Source organism: Lutra lutra, chromosome 4 (assembly GCF_902655055.1).
Source record: "Lutra lutra chromosome 4, mLutLut1.2, whole genome shotgun sequence".
Taxonomy (NCBI): Eukaryota; Metazoa; Chordata; class Mammalia; order Carnivora; family Mustelidae; genus Lutra; species Lutra lutra.
The window spans coordinates 63,632,149-63,659,192 of NC_062281.1; the positions used below are offsets into that span (position 1 = coordinate 63,632,149).

The 27,044-nt window shown below is 41.1% G+C and overlaps 1 protein-coding gene across 12 annotated transcripts in view; it reads left to right on the plus strand.

Annotated features, from left to right (window-relative positions):
• The window catches only part of NCOA2 (nuclear receptor coactivator 2), a 298,877-nt gene that overhangs the window by 213,761 nt on the left and 58,072 nt on the right, over positions 1–27,044 (plus strand). For all 12 annotated transcript variants that reach the window (XM_047728297.1, XM_047728308.1, XM_047728309.1 and 9 more), the window contains one exon: positions 22,867–22,970. In XM_047728297.1, coding sequence (XP_047584253.1) covers positions 22,867–22,970 — 104 coding nt within the window. The remainder of the gene's footprint in view (positions 1–22,866; positions 22,971–27,044) is intronic.

The following is a 27,044-nucleotide window of genomic DNA, read 5'->3' on the forward strand; positions in this document are numbered from 1 at the left end:
GTTTCTTCCCTATAGCAATATTTTTTAAATGCCGTATAAATGTATCTATGCATCCTGTTTTCAGCTACCTTCTCATCCCTTCTGGAAGCCTCCTGTGTTCTGTATGGTGTCATTGGGTTACTGCTCATGGCCAGACTCACACTCTTTCAGGGAGACTTGATACTATGGTCCGTGTTTGTAGATAAGGAAACTGACCCGCAGAAACAGTGGTCAGGTTGAGGCCTTAACTCTAGTACATGACAAGTAAGAATTCCATCCACGGTCTATTGGTGATTCCAAAGCCTGTGATCTTTCTACTGTGTTCCATTACGTGCCTCTGACAGTGGTGGTCATGTCTTCAACTTTGCCTTTGTTTATTATGAGAGAAAATGTGGATCTACAGAGAAATTCCAAAAGTAACATACTCAAAACCAAAAGAAAGATTTACAATAGTTACTGCTGTGTCATTAGGGGTAGTTTTAAAAGATCATAGAAGAGATTTTGAGGATTTGGGGTTAGATGTGATTTCATTAAATGTCTTAAATCCATGGAGGCTGCAGTTAAGGGCTGTGAAGCCTTGTAGCTTGAGCCGTGAGAGTAGATGGCTCCTGAAGGTTCTAACGCCTCTAACCCAGTTCCTGTGTGCTCACACCTCTGCGGTTCTAACTAGGCTTCTTTGATTACTGATGAGTATCTCCCAGTACTGTCTATATTGTCTTTTTTCTAGTTATCTCAGTATCAAAGAATGGAAAGGGAAAGATGCTAAGGTGTTGTTAATTTTCTATGAGAAATTCTTGGAGAAATATGAATTTTCTCATAGAATTTTCTATGAGAAATTCTTTTCTCATAGAATTTTCTATGAGAAAATTCATATTTCCCCAAGAGCCAGATATTGACATGAAAAATAAGGGAACTAAGTTAGGAATTTGCCTTGTATACTTTCAGAAGCAGAATTACCACCAAGCTAATGAAAGTTAAGATGCAAGGCCTCGGGGCACCTGGGTGGCTCAGTGGGTTAAAGCCTCTGCCTTCGGCTCAGGTCATGATCTCAAGGTCCTGGGATCGAGCCCCGCATCGGGCTCTCTGCTCAGTGGAGAGCCTGCTTCCTCCTCTCTCTCTCTCTCTCTCTCTCTCTCTCTGCCGGCCTCTGCCTACATGTGATCTCTGTCTGTCAAATAAATAAATAAAATCTTAAAAAAAAAAAAAAAAGATGCAAGGCCTCTTACTTGTGCTGGCCCCTGTGAGCGCTGGGACTTGGAGCACATGTGGAGACAGGGAAGCCGCACTTCAACTGGGAAGCACTTCTTCATAAACATTTCAGATAATTACCTAAAGAGATCTCAGAGGAAGAAATTGAATTTTTTTTTAAAGCCCTGGTGTTTTTTTGCTACTGTTTCTTTTCTAAATATAAGAATGAATTACACTTAATTTTGTGTTCTTGGAGTGAGTCCCCTCACACCATACAAGCTTCAATCCTACAAAACATCAGTCCATCCCTATGAACTAGCAAATATATACTAGGTGAAAAGCAAAAGGGCCCGCCTCTGCAGGGGAAAGGAGAGCTGACACGTCCACAGTGGTCACGTTGGGCCACGCACCGCAGTTCACATTCATTGTCTCATCTCACCCATGCAGCACCCTTGGAGGGCAGCTCCAGTTACCAGCTCCGTTTTGCAGACAAGCAACCTAGGGTGTCAGTTGCTGGTCTAGAGTCACACAGCGAGAAGCTGGTAGAACTGGAACGCAAATCCAGATCCCTGCCTTGCTCCAAGTAAACTGGAAGGATAAACACACATGACACCCAGCTGTTTACTCTTACTTTTGTCTGCCGTTTGGAGGAAGTTGTTATGAGTGAATTGGGTAAGCATGGTATTGGCTGGATTTCAGAAGATCTACTGGTGCCGGTTCAGTTACTGGGAAGGATATTTTTTGCAGATCCTTATCTCAGAAGATGTACGCTTTTAAGGCAGCTCAGCTTTCCTGTCAGGAAAAAAAAAGATGATAAAAGATCAAGAAAATAGAGGGTTGCTATCCAGGCCAGAAAAAGACTTAGCCAGAAAATTGGATACCAAGCTTGTTTTAGAACATTCATTTTGTACCCTGATGTGAACAGATGAGGAATTGTTCTGTCAGCGTGAACGTCTCATCATTTTATCTGTCCATCTTTTCGTGCAGTGTAACCTCTAGGTAAACAGCAGTTCTGGCCTGGTTTAGGTGTTCTCTCCCATTTCAGGAAACATACGGGGAGCAAAACAGACTTTACCCATTTTAATCACTGTGAACACCCCGATATTCATTACCTTATCGACCAGGAGGAAAGGAAAGGAACGGAAACTGAGATCCCTGTTTCACACAAGAGTACTTCGCTGTATACAAGACTACGTCATGTGTGTTTTAACTTGGGTGCTGAAAAGGAAGTACGTAAAACACGTACTTCCATTTGTAAAATGGATTTATTAGATAACCATAGCAAAAGGGTAATTTTGCCTTATGTTTCTCATTTCTGTCATTTTGAACAGAAGAAAGCCCCAGTTCAGCATGTCACAGACCAAAACTTCATTGATTTTACCCAGGAGAGAAAAATTGTTCATTGAAATGGACTTGGATTCTGCTCTTACAGTGTTAGAACCTTGATCACCTATAATAGATTTAGAGTCCTTCTGGGCCCATCAATTTTAGAAATAAGACATTTTGTCTTGTAGAAGAAAAGAAAAGCGAAATAAATAATGCCAGTACTTGGCTTGGTGCTGTTTCCCATATGTTCATTACTGAGATGCCTTTTCACACTCGTTAAGGCCAGATAGTGGACATTATAGAATTCCTGGGCCATTTTGGGGAGTCTCTGTCTTCCATTTCTTTAGACCTTAACTGCTTGAAGAATTCATTTTTTTTATACTTACATGTTTCTTTTTTAAATTTTATTAGTTTAGTTTAGCTTAGTTTCATCATGTACTCTTTAATCCCCATTACCTATTTCACCCTCACCCCAGCTTCCCCTCGGTAACCATCAGGTGCTTCTCTATACTTAAGAGTCTGTTTCTTGGTTTGCCTCTTTTTTTCACCTTTGCTCATTTATTTTGCTTCTTAAATTCCACATATGAGTGAAATCATATGGTATTTGTGTCACTGACTGATTTATTTCACTTAGCATCATACCCTCTAGTTCTGTTCATATTGTTGCAAACAGCAAGATTTTATCCTTTATTCTTTTTCATGGCTAATACTGCATCAGATAGATAGATAGGTAGGTAGGTAGGTAGGTAGATATCTCACATCTTCTTTATCCATTCATCAACCAGTGGACACTTGGGCTGTTTCCAAAATTTGGCCATTGGAGATAATGCTGCTATAGACCTAGGGTGCATGTGTCCCTCTGAATTAGTATTTTTTAATTCTTTGGGCAAATACCTAGTAGCATGATTGCTACATCATAGGGTAGTTCTGTTTTTACCTTTTTGAGGAACCTCCATACTGTTTTCCACAGTAGCTGTACCAGTTTGCATTCCCACCAACAGTGCAAGAAGGTTCCCATTTCTCCACATCCAAACCAACCTGTGTTGTTCTTGTGTTGTTGATTTTAGCCATTCTGACAGGTATGAAGTAGTATCTCATTGGTTTTGATTTTCATTTCCCTGATGATGAATGATGTTGAACAACTTTTCATGTATCTGTTGGCCATCTGGATGTCCTCTTTGGAGAAATGTCCACTCATGTCTTCTGCCCATTTTTTATTAGATTATTTGTTTTTGGGTATTGAGTTAAATCAGTTCTTTATATATTTTGCATACCAACCCTTTATCAGATCTGTCATTTGCAAATACTTTCTCCCATTCAGTAGGTTACCTTTTATTTATTTTTTTTTAAGATTTTATTTATTTATTTGACAGAGAGAAATCACAAGTAAGCAGAGAGGCAGGCAGAGAGAGAGGAGGAAGCAGGCTCCCTGCTGCGCAGAAAGCCTGATGTGGGGCTCGAACCCAGGACCTGGGATCATGACCTGAGCCGAAGGCAGCGGCTTAACCCACTGAGCCACCCAGGCGCCCCAGTAGGTTACCTTTTAGTTTCATTGATTGTTTCCTTCACTCTGCAGAAGCTTTTTATTTTAATGAAGTCCCAGTAGTTTATTTTGCTTTTAGTTCCCTTATCAGGAGGAATACCTAGAAAAATGTGATAGCCGATGTCAGAGAGATTACTGCCTGAGCTGTCTTCTAGGATTTTTATGGTATCAACTCTCACATTTAGGTCTTTAACCTGTTGTGAGTTTATTTTTGTGTATGGTATAAGAAAGTGGTCCAGTGTCATTCTTTTGCATGTGACTGTCCAGTTTTCCCAACTCTATTTGTTGAAAAGACCTACTGCCATGCTTTCCTAAGAAGAACAAAGTCTTGGGATGCCTGGGTGGCTCAGTCAGTTAACCGTCTGACTCCTAATTTTGGCCCAGGTCACAATCTCAGGGTCATGAGATTGAGCCCTGCATCAGGCTCCTTGCCGGGCATGGAGTCTGCTTAAGATTCTCTCTCTTTCTCCCTCCCCGCGGCCACCCTCTTCCCTGCTCGCTGCTCTCTTTCTCTAGAAAGAAAGAAAGGAAAGGAAAGGAAAGAAAAAAGAAGCAGTCTTCAACTTTAAAAACCATTTTTCCCCTAAGTTTTATACGTAAGTTGTTTGGAATGGAGGATATTTTCCATCAAAACAGTGCAATTTCGGTGATTAGATTCCTGGACCAGTTCCATAAAGCCTATTGTAACCAATAATGCTTCTAATTACAGTAGTTCTTAATATGTGAGGTATGTACAGCTGTGTTTCCAATATATAGAGATGTTGTAGAGATAAATAAGATACAAATTCTTCTGGAAGCATTACTAAATTTATTGTAACTTTTCTTTCTATTATATATCATTTCAAATATAGATACTAAGGGGTTCCATGCATATTACTGATATTTTAAAAAGCCCTCCTACTCCAAAAGGTGGGAACCACTGGCCTGATGTTTATTACAAGGTAACAGGTACTGTAACAGCTCATCAGTCAGCACATCCTTACATTTCCTGGGAAGATCTCTCCTGGATTTTCAGAACCTGGTGCATTTCCAAACCTGGAGCATGGTTTCTTTCTCCTTCCATTCTGCCCTTGTAGGCTGTTCTGGACTCCTTTCAGTACTGAGGTGAATTTACATTATCTAACTGACCAGGTAGACATTGGAGTTTTTGATCCCCATTTACTGGCTTTGAAGCAATAGCAGTTTTGTCTTTGATATCCATCTTCTCAATACAGTAGTTACTCAGAACTTAAGAATATACTTACTGCCTGTCCTTTGCCTATAGAACATACTAAAGCTATTTTCATATTTTAAACACACACACGTGAATTAAGATAACAATTTAATTTTGCCCAAATTGACCCTCAGGGAGGGGGAAGTGGTCCTCATGACCCTGAAGGAGTAGAGATCCAATGTCAGGAGCTGTAAAGACCTGCCGTATTAAATATTCTCATGTGAAGTCGTAGCTGCTGCGTTTCTCAGTTTTTCTATCAGGTCTGTGCCTTGGCTTCCTTACCACAGTGTCCTCCCAGAGTAAAGCTTGTCTTTCAGAAACATCTCACCCCTCCCCAGTTTTTCTCTTTCATAAAATAGTCACTTTGAATATTTTTCTCCTCCCACCTTTCTTTGACTTTCCTTATAGGAAGTTGATTGTGATAATTCCCCTATATCCCTTCTGTATACTAATATTAGGATCCCTATGTTCTTACCACGCACCGTATGAAATCCTCCTCCTTTGGAAATGAGGTTTTAAAATCAAGCTCCTGTTTTTCTTATGGAGTGAAAGGAAAGATCTAGACCCTTGTGTGTTTTAGCTCCACTCCTGACTCAGTGACTCATCCTTTTCTTAGAAAGGACACATACACAATTCATCTTTTAGGCACGTTTATGGTGAAGTGATTACAGGTTTTTCTCTTTAAAGTTCACCAATGAGGGGTGCCTGGGTGGCTCAGTGGGTTAAGTCCTCTGCCTTTGGCTCGGGTCATGATCCCGGGTCCTGGGATCGAGCCTCGCATCGGGCTCTCTGCTTGGCAGGGAGCCTGCTTCCTTCTCTCTCTCTGCCTGCCTCTCCGCCTACTTGTGATCTCTGTCAAATAAATTTAAAAAAATTTTTTTTTCTTTAAAAAAAAATAAATTCAAGTTCACCAATGGATTTAACTTTGAAAAATTGACAGATTATTTTTATGCCGATTATTTTTATGCCTGTAGATGCCTGAATTTTTGATACCTATAAGTCTAAGTTCTTTGGCAATTGGGTTTATCCGGAGAGGATAATACAAAAGATCATTAACCTTCACATTTTTATTTTCCAAAATTCTTTTGAGCTGCTACACCTCAGAGAACTAATTAGGCCCTGTTAGCATCCTGAGGTGTATGCATTGTTCCTGGTGTGTTGATGGAAGTTTATTTTGAGTTAAGTAATCAGCTCTTGCCATGTTCAGTCTCTGATGAAAGCATTCTTAGTGAAATCTTAGATAATTAAGAGTCTCTCTTCATTCAGCATCTGGATCAATGCAGTTTCCTGAACTTAGCTGAGTCTTCCAGCTAAATAAATAAAAAAACCTAATGCTTACAAATTTATAAATTTCATTTTTCTTTTATTGCATAAATCCACAACACTTTACAAAGAAAGTGTACCAACTCCGTTTTGGGACTTGGCTTAATCATTGTAGTGTACCTTAAACACAGAGGAGGAGGATAATAAGCCTTTTCTTTTTTATCTTTGCATCCTCACCATCTAATACCATGCTTATGTTTCTTTTAAAAACATAAAACTACCATGGTGCCTGGGTGGCTCAGTTGGTTAAGTGTCTAACTCTTGATTTTGGTTCAAACTGAGATTTCAGGGTCGTGAGATCGAGCCCCAAATTGGGCTTTTGTGCTCAGTGGGAAGTCTGCTTGAGATTCTCTCTCCCTCTCTCTCTCTCAAATAAATAAATAAATAAAATAAATAAAACATGAAATACTACCTTTCTGAAAACAAATAAAAAATAGAAAGTGAAATCACTTGTTCTGTCTGTGTGCTTGGAGTTGATTCTGTTCAGACTGATTTTCATATTAAGTGAAAGAAAACCAGACCACTTGAGGGATTCATTCCATTGCCTTCTTCAGAGTGGGGATCAGTTCCACTCATGCTTAGTGAGTGTATCTGCATGGGTCAGAGATTGCAGCTGAAGATGGGGATGCAAAAATGAAAAATAAAATTTCTGGCTGAAGGACTCAACAGTGTGAGGGGGTCCAGATCAAATCAGATGATTTCCATATGATGCAGTAAGTCATATTATGGCAGTGTTGTGGAGGAACAGAGGGTAAACAGGGAAAAAAGATTTTCTGAGATTCTAGGAAGATGGCCTGAAGGAAATGATCACAGGTACCAAAAAGGCCCCACTCACAATCCAAGAAAGATAGTGGCACCAAAGAACCCGGTGATGCTGGCTCAGTCTGGGCCTGCTCTTTTGTGGACATCCTAATTAAAGCAGACTTGCCGCTTGGGCTTGGCCAGAGAACAAGAAACAAGTGTTTGCCATCTAGGAGATGCTATGGCGAGGGGGGAAGCAGCATTGTCTTAATGTTTTTTTTTTTTTTAATTTAAAAAAGTTTTTTTTCTTAATTTACACTTGGTAAAATACTCAGGTTTTATCCCAATGAGAGTTAATATTTATATTTTAAGTGTTAACTGATAACTAAAGAAATTACTACTATTAATACTGACTTTGATTTTTACAAATTTATTGGGAGAGGGCACCTGGGTGGCTCAGTGGGTTAAAGCCTCTGCCTTCAGCTCAGGTCATGATCCCAGGGTCCTAGGATCGAGCCCCGCATCGGGCTCTCTGCTCAGCCAGGGAGCCTGCTTCCTCCTCTCTCTCTGCCTGCCTCTCTGCCTACTTGTGATCTTTGTCTATCAAATAAATAAATAAAATCTTTAAAAAAAAATTATTGGGAGAAAAACTATAGAAATGATACTAAATTTTGTTCATTAATAGCAGTGTCTCAAGATAACATCAGTAAAATATACTCTTTCAAGTTTCTGATTCAGTTTCTGTTTTACCACAACAGAATGTAATTTTCTTTTAGTAGAAACATGTTTAGTTCTCTTTTTTTCATTTTGACTTTGCCTTATGAAGTGTGTCCATTCCACTTTTTAAAGATGAATGATTGCACATTTTCCTTTGTTATATAATTATTTATGTTAAATTATTTAAAGTCATTTTTATTTGTAATTTGTGGACAAGTTTATTGGATTCTTGCTTTGTGAGACTGCTTGTAATTATAAATGCAGAATATTACTGCTTAGCGCCTTTCTTCTGTGGAGCTCAGAGTGCTTCTCATGCGTTATCTTATTAAGCTTCATAACATCCCTGGGAGGCAGGGGCATTTTGCAAGCGATTATAGATTGCTTTGCTGAATCAGCACAGCCTTACAGCATTATGATAAGCTTGGAAAAGATTGAGGTCGTGTACTGACTTGCTCTCAGGAAACCCTATATGCAGCCAAATATTTTCCTTGGCAATACAGAGCTAACAACTGCTACCATTCTAGTCTCTGGGAAGCCCAATGTCCATTGATACAATAAAAAATAAACTACATTTTGAAGAAGCAAATCTAAGACTGTAGGCTTGGGAGGCAGCTAAATTACTTAGCAAGAGTACAGCATCATCTTCCTGTCCAGACTCTACATCTACAGGGGGAGCGACTACCTCTGCTCTTGCCGTGGCTCTCAAACCTGGACCTGCCCACTTGTCATGTCTGTCATCTTCTGCTGCTTCATCTGCTCCATGATAAGCCATCACCTGGCAGGCAGGATTTCCAAAAATGGGTTTCTGGAATTCAACCTGCCCATCTGTGTTGGAGCTAAACCTAGTCCAAAATGCCATTGGGTAGAACTTTTCTAAAGTCTTGATGACAACATCATTCTAAATCATCTAGCATGTGGAAGCTAAAGGCAGATCATTAAAATTGAAAATAGGAAGAATAAATTTGCTGAAGATTTTATGTCATTATTTGAAGAGTTTAAGAATGGTGGGGAAACTTATCTCATGGCTAATGTATGTAAAACAAAACTGTACTCTTAAGCTAATTTAAACCAGTTAACTTGATAGGAAGTAACTTAATCACTATTTTATCTTTTTTCAGACATAATTAGTTAATTTTTATATATTCTATGGTCTACATGGAGGATCAAAATTAACCCCCTGAGGATTTTTCTTTTTGACTTATCCGTTGGGTAGCCTTGTACTCATTTGTAAGTCTCTCAGTTGTAGCTTCAACTTTTCCATAACTTCTGTTGGAGAACAAAATTGTCAGACTTTAAATAAGATAATTTCTTACAAGTGGATTTGACTGCTTAAATAGTCTTTGTATCTGAGAGAGCACTTAACAGATACAAAATCTGTGAGAATTATGGAATTGTTGAGGAGGTATCCTATTTTCCCCCTTAACTTAAAAATTTTGCTGGAGAAATAAAAAAAACAAACAAAAAATTTGCTAGAGAGTATAGGACTATACACGAAGAAAGGAAAGGATTTCCTTGTAGAAATGGATACCAAGTTTAGGGGTCTTTGTAATGTCAGCCTTTTTTTATTTCACTTTAACTTCCTCATATTAATTGTGATCGACTCTTGTCCCTACTTTCGCTGGGCTTTGATACATACGGCTGTCAACAGTTTCTAAGGGCTTCGTGTCGGCTCCTACTGCTCCTACTCCTAGTGTCTGAGTGAAGCTGGTCCCGGTTTTCTTTTTAATTGCCTACTGCTTTAGTTGTGGAAGGTTAGTTGATGATTCACTGCCACTCCCATACAGTATTTAAAGGGTCACTTTAAAGGTGTGTTTAAATCTCCTCCCATTGTCATTATGAAACGTGGTATTGGATGGATATTTGACAGGAACTCTCTTTCTAGAATGTCTTTTGAACTTAGGATACTGATAATGAAACTTCATTATTTTAGGAATTAGGAAGATCTACTTTGGAATTATTTCCTAAATGCTTCCCAGTCTTTTTTCCCCCCTTTCCGCCTAATCTGTTAATCTAAATACAGTGATCCTTCTCCACAATCAGACAAAGTTCGGGTGCGTGTATTGAAAATGTACAGATACAAATCTGGTTTCTCTCTGTTGGCTAGGCAGACCTTGCTTTAAAAAAATTCTGAAGCAACCTCTATTTGGCTTTCAAAATAAGTCAGACCCTTTATTTTACCAGGCTTTTACCAAATTTCACATTTGGTCCAGACAGTTTTAAATGCCATCCTAAGGTGACAGCTGTAGCCAGTGTGAGGGCTCTGATAACCTTGGCACTAAGGATGAGTCATTCCTAATGGCTCTGCCCCTCTCTGGACCCTCTTGACATGGTCAGCACTGATGGCGGTGCCACCTCAGCGTGTAGCCCAAGTCCCATCGGACCAGGACCGGTTCGAGATTTGTTGCGAGGAGAGGGATACTCACACTTTTGTATGTAAAAATATGAGTTCCAACCAAAAGCATTTCAAGTATTTGAATATAATAGATTAATATTCTGTTTCTGTATGAGATAAAAATGATTCTTTGTGTCATTTCTTCCACAAAAGTCCTGTTCTGGAGAACATAGATCTTCTGACAGTTAAGTTCTTCTTAGACCCACGACTGCACACTTTTCACTTTTACTCCTTCCTTTCTACCTGATGCCCTGGAGAATAAACTTGGTTAATTTCCTGAGCTGGCATTCTCTGAAATGAGTATGTAAAATCTTTACAGGTTTTTCTATTTGTGTGTATTTTTTTTAATTGTTAGGTAGCTTCACTTCCATGCATAGCTCCTAATAAGTTTAAAAGAAAAAAAGAAGAAGAAGAAGAAGAAAGAAAAAAACCTAAAGCAGAAACTATCTTTTTGAACCAGGAAGAGCATAAGCAAACACAGAGAACTATTATTGAAACAACCAGTGATGATGGTTTCAGGTTCACGAGAAATGGTAAACTTGGCCTGTGTTGATTGTTCAAATGCCTAAAATGCTTGAGACAAGACCTACTTTCTTTTTTCTTTACATATAATGTAGTATTTGCTTCAGGGGTACAGGTCTGGGAATCATCAGCCTTACACAATTCACGGCACTCCCCATAGCACATACCCTCCCCGATGTTCATCATCCAGCCACCCTATCCCTCCCCCTCACCCCCCAGCAACCCTCAGTTTGTTTCCTGAGATTAAGAGTCTCTTATGGTTGGGGCTCCAGGGTGGCTCAGTGGGTTAGAGCCTCTGCCTTCGGCTCAGGTCATGATCTCAGGGTCCTGGGATCGAGCCCCGCATCGGGCTCTCTGCTCATCGGGGAGCCTGCTTCCTCCTCTCTCTCTGCCTGCCTCTGCCTACTTGTGATCTCTCTCTGTCAAATAAATAAAATCTTTAAATATATTTTAAAAAAAAAAAGTCTCTTATGGTTTGTCTCTCTCCCCGCTCCATCTTGTTTCATTTTTTCCCCTCCCATAGTCTCTTCTTTTCTTCCTTAAACATTCATATAGGAATTACCTTGTGTTTATTTATGTCCTAATTAGCCTGAAGAGTTGATCTGGAAGGAACCTCGTTTTTAGCTACTGGAGATTTTCACCCACAGGAGAGTTTGGTGGTCACAATGGTAGAATTTTCTGGAGCCCACCTCTAGAGTTGGGCCCTTGGGGGCCTCCTGACCCTGGGAGTGGGCACTGTGTATGTTGGTCCTCTCTGGGCCCTGTCCACAGGGAGCTCTTGCCGTGGACCCTGTGTTCACCTTACAGTTCTTGTGAATCCTCAGGGCTTGATCCCTTGATAGCTTGCCCTCCCCTCAGCTCCATCTCCCCCCTGCCTCCTGTGGTCGGCCGGAGCCACGGTGCTACATATATTTATGCGGAGTTCTCGCATTGTTATCAGTGCTTTGGTTTCTCTACTAGGATGAGATGATTTAGCATAATTTAATGTTTTAGGTCTCTAAATTGGATGATTCTATGTTCTATTATCAGCTTCTTGCATTAGGTGTGCCTTAAATTGGGAACACCTGTTTTGAAAAAAGCAAGCTTGTGAGGCCCTCCTGTGATTGCTCAAGCAGAGACTGCAAGTGAGAGGATAAATGGTAGTAGGCAAAATGAAACCAGGAATTTCAGCTTCCCTGTGGTATTGTTAGAATCACAGTCGGTGGGGGGAAAAGAGAGAAATATCTCTACAACTAGCTGTCACAGTCTCTCTAGGAGGCCTAGGCATCAGGTCCTGCGTCTGTAGAGAAAAACTGCAAGGAACAAATAGCCAGATGGGAGAAAAACAGACAAAGAGAAAAGCTAGTAGGTCTTACGCAGAGAACGTAAAATGAATCCAAGAACAAGATGCATGTCAGTGAAAGGGAGGGGGGCACACAGAGGACGTCTGGGCGGGGAAGAGTGCCCCCAGGAGACAAATGAAGGTCAGGTCCTGGAATGCGTTTTAGTCCCTGAAGATCCACCACTGAGGTGAAGCAGAGACTTGGGACTGAAGCCCTGTGAGCAGTGGAAAGGCAGGAAGGATTCGTGGCAGGGTCAGCAGCAAGGGATCATGGGAAGCAGGAACTAACCCTCCTTCCTTTCCTTCATCCCGCCCTCTCCCTTCCTTCCCTGTGCTTCTGTTGGACATCATTATGGCCATAAATGTTATGTTAGCCCACCTAGTGAACAAATTTGATGAGAAAAGAACCTTACCAGCCTCTCCAGGAATTTCAGTCCTTCCTCTTTCTAGATGGCCCTCCTGCCTCAGGCGGTGACCTCCCGCCTCAGTGCTCCATGCAATACGTGCACTCCATGATACCCACCACAGGCTCACCCAATCTCCAACCATCCTCCCCTCCAAAACCCTCGGTTTGTTTCTCAGAGCCCACAGTCTCTCATGGTTCATCTCCCCCCTCCAATTTCCCCCAACTTCTCCTCTCCATCTCCCCATGTCCTCCATGTTATTCCTTATGCTCCACAAATAAGCGAAACCATATAATTGAGTCTCTCTGCTTGACTAATTTCACTCAGCATAATCTCTTCCAGTCCCGTCCATGTTGATACAAAAGTTGGGTATTCATCCTTTCTGATGGACATGTAATACTCCATTGTATATATATGGACCATGTCGTCTTTATCTGTTCATCCATTGAAGGGCATCTTAGTTCTTTCCACAGTTTGGTGACCGTGACCATTGCTGCTATAAACATTGGGGCACAGATGGCCCTTCTTTTCACTACATCTGTATCTTTGGGGTAAATACCCAATAGTGCAATAAATACTAGAATAAATGGTGCTGGGAAAATTGGACAGTTATGTGTAGAAGAATGAAACTTGACCATTCTCTTATACCATACACAAAGATAAACTTGAACTGGATAAAAGACGTCAACGTGAGGCAGGAATCTGTCAAAATCCTAGAGGAGAACATAGGCAGTAACCTCTTTGACATTGGCCACAGCAACTTCTTTCAAGATATGTCTCCCAAGGCAAAGGAAACAAAAGTGAAAATGAACTTTTGGGACTTCATCAAGATCAAAAGCTTCTGCACAGCAAAGGAAACAGTCAACAAAACAAACAGGCAACCCACGGAATGGGAGAAGATATTTGCAAGTGATAGTACAGACAAAGGGCTGATATCCAAGATCTATAAAGAACTCCTCAAACTCAACCCACACAAAACGGATAATCACGTCAAAAAATGGGCAGAAGACATGAACAGACACTTCTCCAAAGAAGACATACAAATGGCTAACAGATACATGAAAAAATGTTCATCATCACTAGCCATCAGGGAGATTATAATCAAAACCACATTGAGATACCACCTTACACCAGTTAGAATGGCCAAAATTAACAAGACAGTAAACAACAAGTGTTGGGGAGGATGTGGAGAAAGGGGAACTCTCTTACACTGTTGGTGGGAATGCAAGTTGGTGCAGCCACTTAGGAAAACAGTGTGGAGATTACTTAAGACATTAAACATAAGCCTTCCCTATGACCCTGCAATTCCACTACTGGGTATTTACCCCAAAAATCAGAGTCTTAAAAGAAATCTCCATTATGTCAGATGTACAGTAAGGCTCTTCAGAACAGATCTCTCTAAAGAGACATTTGTGATTTTTAGATCCTGGCTATACTGAATTTCAGTTACAGCTGTAGAACTGTCCAGTATTAACACCCAAGTTACTGAGCACCCACTAGATGTCAGGCAGTGAACACAAAGACCTTTCTTATAGCCAAGAGGCCACCAGTGCCATGAAAGGGACAGATCAGTAAACAAATCAAGCATTTCAAAGCACTAGGTCATTGAATGTGGATTTTTAGGGGAATGGGCACAGGGCATTGCAGATACACAGGGGAAGGCCCTCACTTGACTGTAATGAGCTCCTGGAACAGTGATGGGGTCTTAGAATGGTTGAAAGGACATCTGGGCAAATGGAACGGTCTGAGAAAATGCTTGAAATCTGGAAACAGTATGATGCATTTGGAGCGATAAATAATTGCTAGAGTGTAAGGTAGGAATATTGGGAGATGGTGTTAGTATCTATGCCAATAAACAAAATAGTGATTTGGGAGAGAAAATATTTACATTTCTTAGACCAAAATCTTTTAAAGGATTTTAAAGACAACTCTTTCTGCCCTTTCCATATTTTAACCTCTTTGGCAGAAACTTTATCAAGTGCTCCTATAATGTAATTTTGTTGGCCTTGCTTAAGTTAATGTGTATATCTGAAAGAAATAAAACATTTGTATAGTTTGCTCTTTGGGGAATGCTGCTTTTAGTATTCTGACTTAGTACCGAGGTTGCACACAGCACAGGTATATTTAGACTGTGTAAAAGAAGATATTTTGAACAATTGTCATATACTCACATAGCTTAACTGCGAGAGACTGTCCATGGTCTTTTTTTTTTTTTAAGATTTTATTTATTTATTTGACAGAGACACAGAGAGAGCACAAGCAGGGGAGTGGGAGAGGGAGAAGCAGGCTTCCCACACAGCAGGGAGCCCGATATGGGGCTTGATCGAAGGAGCCTGGGACCACGTCCTGAGCTGAAGGCAGACGCTTAACCACTGAGCCACCCAGGCACCCTGTCCATGGTCTGTTTTACCTCACAGAGCATTCCATGTTAATAAGTTATAGGTGAAGTGGGGACTAAATAGAATTCTATACTGGGGATGGCAGATTCAATGGTAAAAAAACGTTCTTCGAAACAAAGTCTTGTCTTTTTATCAGTTAATACCTAGAGACTGTGCTGGTTACGGTCTTCTCTTGATAAGCATAGTACATTAATTTTAAAAGTAGGGCCTTTACATTCCAAACTTGTGGCATGATTGTCGCTTCTATTTAAGTAGCCGTGCCTGTGCCATTGGTGAAGACAAACCGAAGCGTGTTGCCTTCTCTGCCGCAGAGTGGGGGTGGGGGGTGGGGGGTGGCCGGGTAGAGTTAGCCTTGAGATTGGCTCATGTTGCTGTTTCTTCACACCGAAGAGAAACCGTGGTATGTTAGCAAGAATCTCAATGTCAGAAAGAGGGAGGCGACTCAGGGCTGAGGTCCCTCCCACTCCTAAAGAAAGTGCAGCTGCGCGGTTTTAATATGCACGGCAGGAGCTCTCAGCAGCTCGATGATATATAGTGCATTAATGTTGAAAAGATAAACACATTTGGAGAGCGCAGGAAGGGCCTTGTGTTTTTATGTTAGCAGAATGCTTCCTAATGAATAAGAATGTGCTGCTGGCTTCACAGAGCCATATGGCAGCTTTTCTAATTTTAGTTGGTGCAGATGCATAATTCTCTGGTTTTACCTTCTAGAACCTTTGAGATGCTCCATAACTTTCCCCGTAATATTTCATCTCCAGCACTGGGCCAGAAATTGCCGGTCATTGTCTCAGTGACTTGGCTGCACGTGTGCCTTGCTGTGCCGGGTTTGACGGTCGCTTCACCTGAAGTCGTCCAGCTCCTAAATGCAAGAAAAGATGAAAATTGTGGATCTATTCCCACTAGAGTCTTAAAATTTGTTGTGGAGGTGATTAGACTTGTGTTTGACGTCAGTCTGCTAAAAAATTGATAGTTTCTGGGTGAGTGATTTTACTCATTTTGAAGCAGTGGCATTAATTATAAAACCCGCATAAAGTATCAGGTTCCCGTCTAGTCAAAGATTCTAATACTTGAAATAACACTGCTTCGGTGAAAGCGACTGTCCTCATGCTTGACCCCACATCCAAGTAACTGTTAGACTGCTGCTTGGCTTCACATGTCAGAGGCATCGGAACCTGGGCAGAGCTGACATTTTTCTACATACATGTAAAGACCCTGTGATTACCTTTTCGCTGATGTATTTTTACAGAGTGAATAATTGATATTTGTTTGAATTCTGACTTCTTTTTTTTTTTTTTTAAAGATTTTATTTATTTATTTGACAGAGAGAGATCACAAGTAGACAGAGAGGCAGGCAGAGAGAGAGAGAGAGAGGGAAGCAGGCTCCCTGCTGAGCAGAGAGCCCAACGCGGGACTCGATCCCAGGACCCTGAGATCATGACCTGAGCTGAAGGCAGCGGCTTAACCCACTGAGCCACCCAGGCGCCCCTGAATTCTGACTTCTTAAAGATAGACTAATTTCCACAAGTTTTCCACAGTCTCTTCAGATGGTTTAAAAAACCATGAAGAAGAATATAAACCTCTTCCCTAATGGCCACATCACCCTGTCCTCCCAATGGGCAGATAGTAAACAGCGTTTAGGGTTCTAAGACTTCATCAGTGGTGGTTGCCACTGCCGCTGCTGGGCTTACAGCAATTATGTGACTGTCCCCTGAGCCAAGACTGACATCCCTGCAAGGAGATAGCACTCTGTTCTGCTGATGGTTTCTTGGAAGAAGCTTGGAATGTATGTTCTTGGTTCAGTTGCCTAATAAACAAATAGACAAGATGCCTGATGTTACCAAAAATCAGTAAGTGATGTTTTAAAAGAACATGTAAGGATCTTTTTAAAAAATTGCCACCCCGTAATTTAAAAATAGCTAATTGTAGTTTGTTTTGTTTTGTTTTGTTTTATTTTTTTGAGATAAATACATGTTTTGCTAGGATCACAGCTTCTGATTTGTTGCTGTTCTCACCAGAAACTTAAATTTTACTTTCAAATTTGTGTCTGTAGATGCCAATGATAAAGAGCAACTTAATCCAATTGCTTCAAAAAATATCTGTATTTTAAAATCACTTAACCTTTCTGGAGATCAAATACTTCCCTAGTCACTTTTTCTTTTGTTCTAAGAGACAACATGAACAATAATTACTTGTAAAGAAAAGCATATGGAATATAATATTAATGATTTTCCCCCAGTTTGTGGTATGACTCATCCTAACGTGGTCCCTGAAGAGATGGGGTTTTGTTCTTTGCTTTGAAACTGGAAATCTAATTAATTGGTATTGGATTTCTGGAGTGCAGGCAAATGGAGGAAGGAACCGGACGGGATTGCTCTCGAAGCAGCCACCCGGGAGGGAAGGGACGCTCAGAGAAAGATTACAGAGGCATCCTCGGACAGTCTCTCATCAGGGTTTTGCATTTGTAAAACTGTACTATTAAAAAGATCATAGCTGTTTTATGGCATTTTTATCTTTGGGGGAAGTGAGGAAGAAAGGAAGAACGTTATTATTTTTATTGTTACTCTCTTAGGCCATATCCTTTATCTAAAAAGAATAACTTTAATGCTGAAAGTGCAGCAGAAAGAAATAGAAGTCGAGGCATGAAGGAGAAATCTTTCTGTAGGCTCTGAAAATTAAATTTTATCATCCCTTTTTCAGATTTAAGAGTTCCATCTATAATAATGAGATTTCATAAGGTTTGACCATATGAAACTGCAGGACATCCTTCTACTCTCGAGTTTACTGAAGGATATTTTTATAACAGAATGTATTTTTATGGCTAATGGATGCAAAATATAGAAAAGTAAATATAATCTGTGACCGCTGAGAAAACTGCCTAATTTAAAAATATTAAATAGTATGTTTTGGTATAGTAATGCTGTACTTACGGAGGTATAAATTTATCTAAGGATTTAAGCTTATTTATATCTGGCCCTTAAAAATAGCATACTAATTACTGAAAGGTTCCATCAGGATACCGTATATGTCCCGTTATCATAATAATGTATCTCTCACTAGAGTCCTTTCCTTCTTCCTATTTAATTTTAAGGTTCAGCTGAACGTTGAACAGAACTAGTAATTACCTCATGAAAAGGACCCAAAAACAAAAATTCATGGCCAGTTTAATTTAGATTTCACTTAAATTGGTAAAGCCATACTTCTGCGTGTTTTCTATCATTTCGTATTATTGATTTTATTCTCTTTAATATTGAGAAATGATGAAAGCACAAATTCAATGCAGAATTGAATACTAGATGACAGGTTAGTTGGAAATGCATACAATGCAAACATTTAGTGAGGACAGGAGTGAAAAGCCCCAGATTCTTTACCCTTTGTCTCTATTTCATATTTACTCTCTGAATAGTGAAAATTTCCCATTCCCTTAATTACATGAATGTATCGTGTAAATATTGCAACATTCTCTTGCAAATAATCAGTAGACTCATTTAGAGGTTTTTTTCAAAGCGTATGTTCCACTAATAGAATTTTCAAGTTGATCTCATGAAATTTGTGTTGTTTTCATTTTTAGTCAGGGATTCCTCGAATTCCAGCTTAGACAAACTTTTTGCCGACGTTTCTTAGCTTAGCATTGGTTTTCAGAGGCCAGGCTGACATTTTCTCAGAGCCAGATGCCACGTGTCCATTCCCACCGGTTTCCTTCTTAGGCTCTTAGTTCTGCCATCCACTTGCTTATCCTGCCGAGTCCAACTCAGATACAACGTACGTGAAGTATTTTCAGCTACGTCCAGAGATTTTTATCTCTTCTTTGAACTTTAAGTTAGTTCCTTGCAATTATCCCTGCCTTACTCTCATTTAGTTCAGTTGTAATTGTTTTACCCTCCCAGCTAGATTCTCTCAGCTGACATGGAGTAGTCACTCCAGTCGCACCACATGCACAACGAGACATGGGACGCAGAGACGGAGAGATTGCTGAACAGATCCCATTGTTACTGGATGATTTCCTCGTGGCGGCCACTCAGTCTCTGGGACTTCCTGTTAGCGGCTTTTCTCCTCTGAAAGATTTATCAGTTGAATGTGATAAAGAGAAAAAAATGGCATGTCTCACCATCACCAGTAATTTTTCAAGAGGATCATTGTTTTTATCCAAACACATGTTTTGTCAGATCTGAATTATCTCCTTTAAATTTTAGGCTCTTATCTTAAATTTCATCTGATCTGTAAATTTTAGGCTCTTATCTTAAATTTCATCTGATCTCTAGATTTCTAGAATAAAAGGCAGTGCACTTATGGTCCTCATTCTACATATTTTCTGCTAAGAGTTCCAAATTCAGTGTCTGAGCATCTTGCTAGAATAGTTAGGACACCCCAGCAGGGAAGTTTCTCAGTGTTTAGGAAAACCTGCATGATTGGGTTTTCTTACATTGTTTTTTAAATTCCACAAAATATTCAAGGATGAATTGAGGAAAATTTGGGTCTTCAGAATGACGAGCGGATCCTCAAAATGTGTAAACATCTCACAAGGTATATCTACTGCCTTTAAAAGGCTTGGAAACAGATTATCACAGATACTGGTTTTTTTTTTTTATTTATTTATTTTGCTCAAAAAATGGCATTATCATAGACCCCACAGAAAACAAGAATTTCTTACCGTTGTGAATGCACAGTCTCATATGTCAAGTAGCCTGCTGTTTCCTAGCAGTCACCAGTTGAGGCGGAATTGCCCTGTGATCAGTAAGTAGCTTGTGCTTCACGTCTCACTTTCCCCCAACATAAATCTGAATTCATCAGTCCATTCTTTAAAAAGAACAAAACTGCCAGCTTCAACAGTGGAAGGATGAGAGAACTGGAGACCTGAGAGAACACCTGATGCCCTGAAACTTTACTGAGCAAGGCAGGGCAAGATGATCTGTTTTATTTCCTCAGGAAACCCTTTCCCTATATTTCTGACCCTGCCTATCTGTCCCATTCCTCCCCCTGCACCCTTAGGAGGCTGTTTTGCCTAAAGTGGGGGACTGTATTCCTTTTTCCACCCACTCCCACCTCCAGTGGCCTCTTCCATATCTGGGAATACGTGCCCGACGTGCATCTGGTCTGTTAGCCTCCAAATACTTAGTGAAAACTTGCTCTGAAACAGGGATGGTGCCCGTTGCGGCTGCAGACACAGTGCCCCCTCCGTGAAACTTAACCTTCCGAGGGGGATCAAGTACTATTTCCTGGACTGTGATTACTCCAGGTAGTGGAGTAATCTCTTCCTAGGAAGAGGTACCAGAATGTCTTGCAAAGAAGGCCTTTCTAGTCCTCAGACTCTGATAGATTCTCTCTGGGGAGGCTGTCTTCTCATGTACACCATTCCGGTTTGAGAATCCTGGCTGCTGCCACCGGAGGCTCCTGATGGGAGCACAGCGCTCCTGCCAACAGCGAGGAAGCGGAGCAAAGGCTGCGATTGCCTCTTTCTGTGGGCTCTCGGCACATCGCACTCACAGTGCCACAACACGAAAGACAAAAAATGAATTAGGATACAGGAAGACCACATAAATATATAATATCCATTTTATGAGTTTTAAGATTTAATATTAATGAAACTCAGGATCCTTAGGCCCGAAGCCTGCTGGGACCTCCACAGTACCCAGATGCTAAATTAGATGAACTTGTAGTTGATCAGGTCGGTTCTGTCCCTGGACTGGTGGATAGGAAAGGGAGTGGAAACTGAAGAGAAATCTGTAGCCTTACAGAGTGAACCAGCATAGGGTAGGGGGAAAAAAATGTATATGCCCCAGTTTGCATGTACTTGGGGTATATTTGGCAATGAAAAAGATTCTAGGAAAATGGGGACGGCCTTGGGGGAGGGAGGTCATATGCAGTAATTGTATGGAAAGCCTGAGTTGTTTCCTGCCCCATTGAGGCTGAGGAATTGAGCTGAGACCAAGCCTGCAGAAAGAGCCAGGTGGTAAGGTACCCAGCCATCAGGAGCTAGGGAAGGCAGCAAGAAGGGAACTAAATGAAGACTGACAGATCCTCACGTATTTATTGCGTTGTAAAGGCTACCAGAAAAGTCATCTCTCTCTCTCTTTTAAAGATTTATTTATTTGTTTTAGGGGTTGGGAGGGGAAGAGAGAGAGAGAAAATCTCAAGCAGACTCTATGCTGAGCAAGCATCCCAGTGCGGGGCTCCATCTCACGACCCTGAGATCACAGCCTGAGCTGACCTCGAGAGTCAGAGGCCCGAGCGACTGAGCCACCCAGGTGCCTCAAGTCCTGTCTCTCTTAATGGGATGTCACAATTACTCAGATCTAAGGAGGTGAACCAAGAATATAGTAATTGGAAAAGCAGATACAGTCTCCTTGTGATAAGCTCTGTGAAGAAGTTACTACATTTGGAACTCTTCTACCTAAGGAAGAACTAACACACACAGATAGGCTAGTAGTAAGTTGCATTTGTAAACTACTTTATAGTTTTTAGGGCATATTTTACCTGTCATCCAGTTTTCTCCTGTCACAGTCCATGGTGTACAGAAGGCAGGTCCTCTCCGGCCTTAAAAAGTTGGAATGACTTCCTCTGGCTCGTAATTCTAAATGGCTGAACTTAGACTTGAGCCTCACACAGGTCATCTTCCCTTTCCCACTGAGTGTACACGTGGCAGCGCTCCATCACAGCAGCGGCAAGATTTGGAGGACCTACGTAATTCCTAATTATGTTCTAGGTTCTCGGGGACAAGTGAAGTTTTCCAGATCTTCAGAATACTCTATAAAATCTTTTTTACCAAAAAAAAAAAGAGAGAGAGAGAGGAGGAGGGACAGCCAGATTTACCAAGGTCATGAAAGCAGGTTGATCCTGAGTACTAAATTGATTTACAGCTTTCTTTATTTGCATTTAATTACAATGCTAACATGCAGTGTAAACAAGGATATAATTTATTCAGGTACAAATAATCGACACATTGTTTTTGTGTTGTTTTCTCGCAAGTTGACGCTATGTATCTGTTAAGCTTTAAACTTTTTTTTTGATGTTCTTAAAATAATTAGTTTGCATATATGTCGATAACTACGCACCTGTTTGTTCTCTGAGAATTATCCATGATGGGGCACTGTCCCAGGCCCTCCCCGGGGCCCGAATGCTGCCTTGCACGTTGTAACGCGGGAGCCCGTATTGTGTGTCTCTGTACTAGACAAAAGGGCAGCCACTGAACCTCTCCTGTGCCTGAGAGGGTGCCTCTTCTCTCTGCTATTAATCGGTGAGCACCTTCTACAGGATAGGGACCCCTCTTTCAGGCTACTCCTGTGTGAGCGTGGCAGGAGGTGGAGCAGTACAAGCGTCCAGAAGGGAGTTGTGAGAGCACATCACGTGGGAGCAGCCGTAGCAGGAGTGACTTCCCCTTCCTTCCTTCTTGAAATACCTGCAAATGTACCTCTGATTATGCTCCTGAGTCCTGAACAACAGACCTCTCGTTATCCCAGTTTGCAGAGTCCCCGGAGCAGAGACTAATTGTGCCGTAGTGTGTAACAGTTTTGTAGTTGAGGAAAAAAATGCTTGTCGGGGACTAACACAAAACCACTAAACTCATTTTGCCAACTGCCTGGCAGGGTCTCTGAGCCCCCACGTTCTGGAGGTGAAAGGTGGTGTTGTGTTCCTGCTTCCAGCAGCATCTCCCATTCGGTGGCGGTGCAGACGGACTTGGACTCTTCCAGCGCCCCGGCTGATTCCACTGGAGATCTTACAGATCATTACAATGACGATATTTCTGTGTCATTCTGTCCTTGAAGAAGCTCAGCCATTTAATTCACACTTCTGTTTATTGCAGAAAAAGCAGCAGCCACCAACGTAGATGAAGTGCAGAAGTCAGACGTGTCATCAACCGGGCAGGGCGTCATCGACAAGGATGCGCTGGGGCCTATGATGCTTGAGGTAGCGTACCCTCGTTCAGGCTCTGTCCCCTACCCTGTCATTGGTCGTCACATTATTGTGTTCCCTTCTCAGGTGGATATAATTTCACGACAATCTACACTTAGTTTTCAGTCGTAAAGCTTGAAGTACTGCTGACTTCTGGAGCTTACTAATACATACGTGCCTGGCTCCAGATTTCAGCCTACATACATTTTCCAGTAATATCAGAGCATTGCCTGAGCTAGATTATAAATTGACAAAGTAAGCATTTGTTTTGGAAAATCATGCTCACAAGTCCTATTAAATTCAGCAATAGAATTTTCATTTGAAATATTCCCCCAATTCTTAGATTTTACTTATGCCATGTGTGGATGTCCATACAGGCAGTTAAAATTCGAGGACCAGATGGAGGCTTATGTTTTTTATTTATGCTGCTTCAAACTAGTTTATCTCATAAAGATGAAAACGGCAATAATAGGCAGAGCTGTTCAGGTAAGCATCACAAGTGTAGTGATTGGTCTTAACTCCCTGTTCTTTATTAACTTTGAGAAGTTTTATGACCAGACTCCTGTCTAGAATTTGTGAAGTCTCGTTTTCCTCTTTTATTAGCTAGTACAGTATTAAACACCAAGTGCTTTGCTGTACCTATTCCGAAATTAAAATTCAAGATGTAGGCTATGGGAAGATGAGGGGAAAAAAATGTCAGTGAATATATAACAAGAAGCAGAGGAGCCCTGAGACATAAATTATGTCAGATCTCAGGATAATTTACTCTGCGGATGATATGATGAGATTGAAAATTACCGCATGGCCACAAGCTGGGTGGCTTCGTCACGTACAATCACTTACCTCGTGGCAGTAGCTGCCAGTATAGGAGAAAGTAGGATTTTTAAAGCAAAGATCACCAGTAATTGCCCCCTTTCTTTCAGTTGGTACATGTGATGATCTTTATTTTTAGAGAATATCATTCTGTGAAAATTTATCCTACTCTTGGAAGGTGGGGTGGGGGGACACAGAAAAAATTAAAAATCGTCTGACCCAGTCTTTGAATTTAGAAATGACAAGATTCTTGACCCTGGCCCTGCTAGCCAAAAGACTTTCAATGACCCTGTGTTGTCCCTTGCTTATTCCTCTTGAGTCACTAGCTTGACAGTATCCAAGTACAATTTTCAGGGAAAAAGCAAAAACACACTTAACCTGATTTTCCAGAGTCAACAAGGAAAGCCAGAGTGCTACTTCCTGCTTGGTTCTAAGAAGCAGATCAGAGAACTCTAACCAAGTGGACTATTTAGAATTAGATGAAAGTAGATAGGTTTCTGTGAAAAAATTTTTAATTATAAACAAAACTGATTTGGAAATTATGGTAACCTAAATTATTAACTTATTAGGAAATTCCCAGATATCTGCATTGGTTCCCTATATGGGGGAAGATTACAGGAGGGTGGAAACTCCTGAAAAGGTTATTGAGACTTCTAAAAAGACATGTTTGAAGTAACCACAAGACTATGATTCAGGCCCTCTGAGAGCAAGTTCATTGATTATAGAAATCAGACTGCTGGGTATTAGTGGGCCTTCTCTCACAAAATCAGACCAGCATTTTTACTGTATAAAAATAGTCTTCTGGGGTGCCTGGGTGGCTCAAGTGGGTTAAAGCCTCTGCCTTCGGCTCAGATCATGATCCCAGAGTCCTGGGATCGAGCCCTGCATCGGGCCCTCTGCTCAGCAAGGAGCCTGCTTTCCCCTCTCTCTCTGCCTGCTTCTCTGCCTGCCTCTCTGCCTACTTGTGATCTCTGTCTGTCAAATAAATAAATTTTTAAAAAAATAGTCTTCTGAGAATTCAGTGGCAAGGACTTCTGTGGCAGGACTTCAGTGCTGAATAGGTTAGAGGGTTAATGCTCAAATCTAGTGGCTTAAGGTTTGAAGTCTTTATCCCTGTTTACATGGAATAATTTAAACAGGGAAAACTTGTTCTCTTTGAGCTGTTCCTAGGCATAGATGCACACTCATGCTTACATCATAGCATAGTGGTTGCTAGGCAACAAAACCAAATGTCAGTTTTTTTCATCAGAGCATATCACAGTGTGCTTTAAAAAACACGGTCTTATAAGATGAAACACTTTCATCTTTCAGTCATACTATGCTATAAATCAGTCTTTTTGTCATGGTGCAAAGCAGTGGGGAGCTCTTTGCATTTTCAAAAGGGAGCTATAGGTAATATAATTACGAAAATCCCTGTGAATGTATATCCGAAGCAGTTAGTTTAGAAAGACACGTGGCACATAACTCATCAACTGACTTCCTTCCTTTCCCCCTTCACAGACATACACCCGCATGTGCTTACTCACACAAGGCTTTCAAGGGTTGCTGCCAACCTGTTGTGGAAGGCCATTTACATACAGTCTTGCTTTGCCCTGCACATCGTTCACACCATTGGTAAAACCTGACAGAATATTTCAGAAAGACTTAAAATTGAATGGTGTTACTTTTTTTTTTTTTTTTTGAAGAGCTATTCACTGGTGCCTTATGGTCATTTCTAATTTGAGAGAGCACTTAGTTTTGTGATGAAAATAGAATTAAAGATGGAATATATTCAAAGAAAGCTCACAAAATAGGAGCCTGTTAAGTAATAACTTAAGGAAAAAGCAAACTAGGATAAAAGTAAATACTTCGTGCCCCAGCCATACACATTGTCATGTCAATATGTACACGTAACTTTCATGTCAAAAACAATACTAAATACATAGCACAGGGAAGCTGTGTGACACAAGCTGGGTAGACCAGGAGGCCCTATGTCAAGGTGTACCTGATCAGTATCAAGCCTTCTGTAGTCTTTTTTTTTTTTTTTAAGATTTTATTTATTTGACAGAGAGAGAGAGAGAGAGATCACAAGTAGGCAGAGCAGCAGGCAAAGAGAGATGGGAGTCGGGGGAGGGGGGAAGCAGGCTCCCTGCTGAGCAGAGAGCCCAATGCGGGGCTCCATCCCAGGACCCTGAGATCATGACCTGAGCCGAAGGCAGAGGCTTAACCCACGGAGCCACCCAGGTGCCCCTAGCCTTCTGTAGTCTTGATCACTCACCTAATCTGTAAAACAGGGCTCTGACAAGCACAGACCCAAAAGGAAAAGGAGGAGTCACAAAGAGAAACACGCCAAACTCTAAACTTCCGTATCACCAAGGTGAACATGATAGGAAAAGATTTGGGGCAAACACTGAAGTAGAACTCTGCTGCAGAGTAATCGCAAGCCGGAGCTTTTGAGTCCACCTGGATTCAGATTCTAGCTCTGCCACTGACTGAGTCGGAAAAGCTTGTGTAAACCACTGCCCCTCTTAGAGCCTCAGTTTCTTCCTCCTCTGCTAATTGAAGAAGGTAGCACATTCCTTCCAGAGTTGTAAATATTCAGGTGACCCGATGTGTTTGGGCACAGTAAACATGCTTGGTAGTTACTCTCATTATCTTTATTTCCTCAAATGATCCTGGAGTCTTTCTGTCCTTCCCTAATCTAGATTGGAATGACAACAAGGAGGAGTGGGGCCAAGCCACATTGCAGGAAAATGTTAATGTTATCTAGGTGGTTAGGGACCTGCATCTCCATGACTAGGGAACAAATCATAGAGAAGAGCACAGTTAGTTAACTTTCCAGTTCTCACTGTCAAAAACCAAAACCTCAAGTCCCCTTCCAGTCTCTAGACTCTACCACTGATGTCTCAGCGTGCGGTCCCCGTTATCGGAGAGATACTTCAGACCCTTCCCCTAAACAATAAAGGATTGATGTTTGAGAACATCTGCAGTTCTTTTCATTTAAACCCTGGCAGCTTTAAAGGTAGTAAAGTTTGGGGTTTCTTAATCCTTAAACTGAAGGAAAATTATCGATGACCCTTTCCTCCCATTGTGTTACATGAGAAACGGTAGAACATAATCGCTTTGTACCGGGTTGGTAACGTAAGCGTTGTCCTTGGCCAGGTGGAGTCCATCAGTATAATTTGGAAAATACAGATAAATGCCTGCACTTACATGGCAGTAGTTATCTCCTGATAACATAACAGAGTTAGTATTTGTCATTTAGTTTGCGACAAGAAACCCTGATGTAGGCTCTCT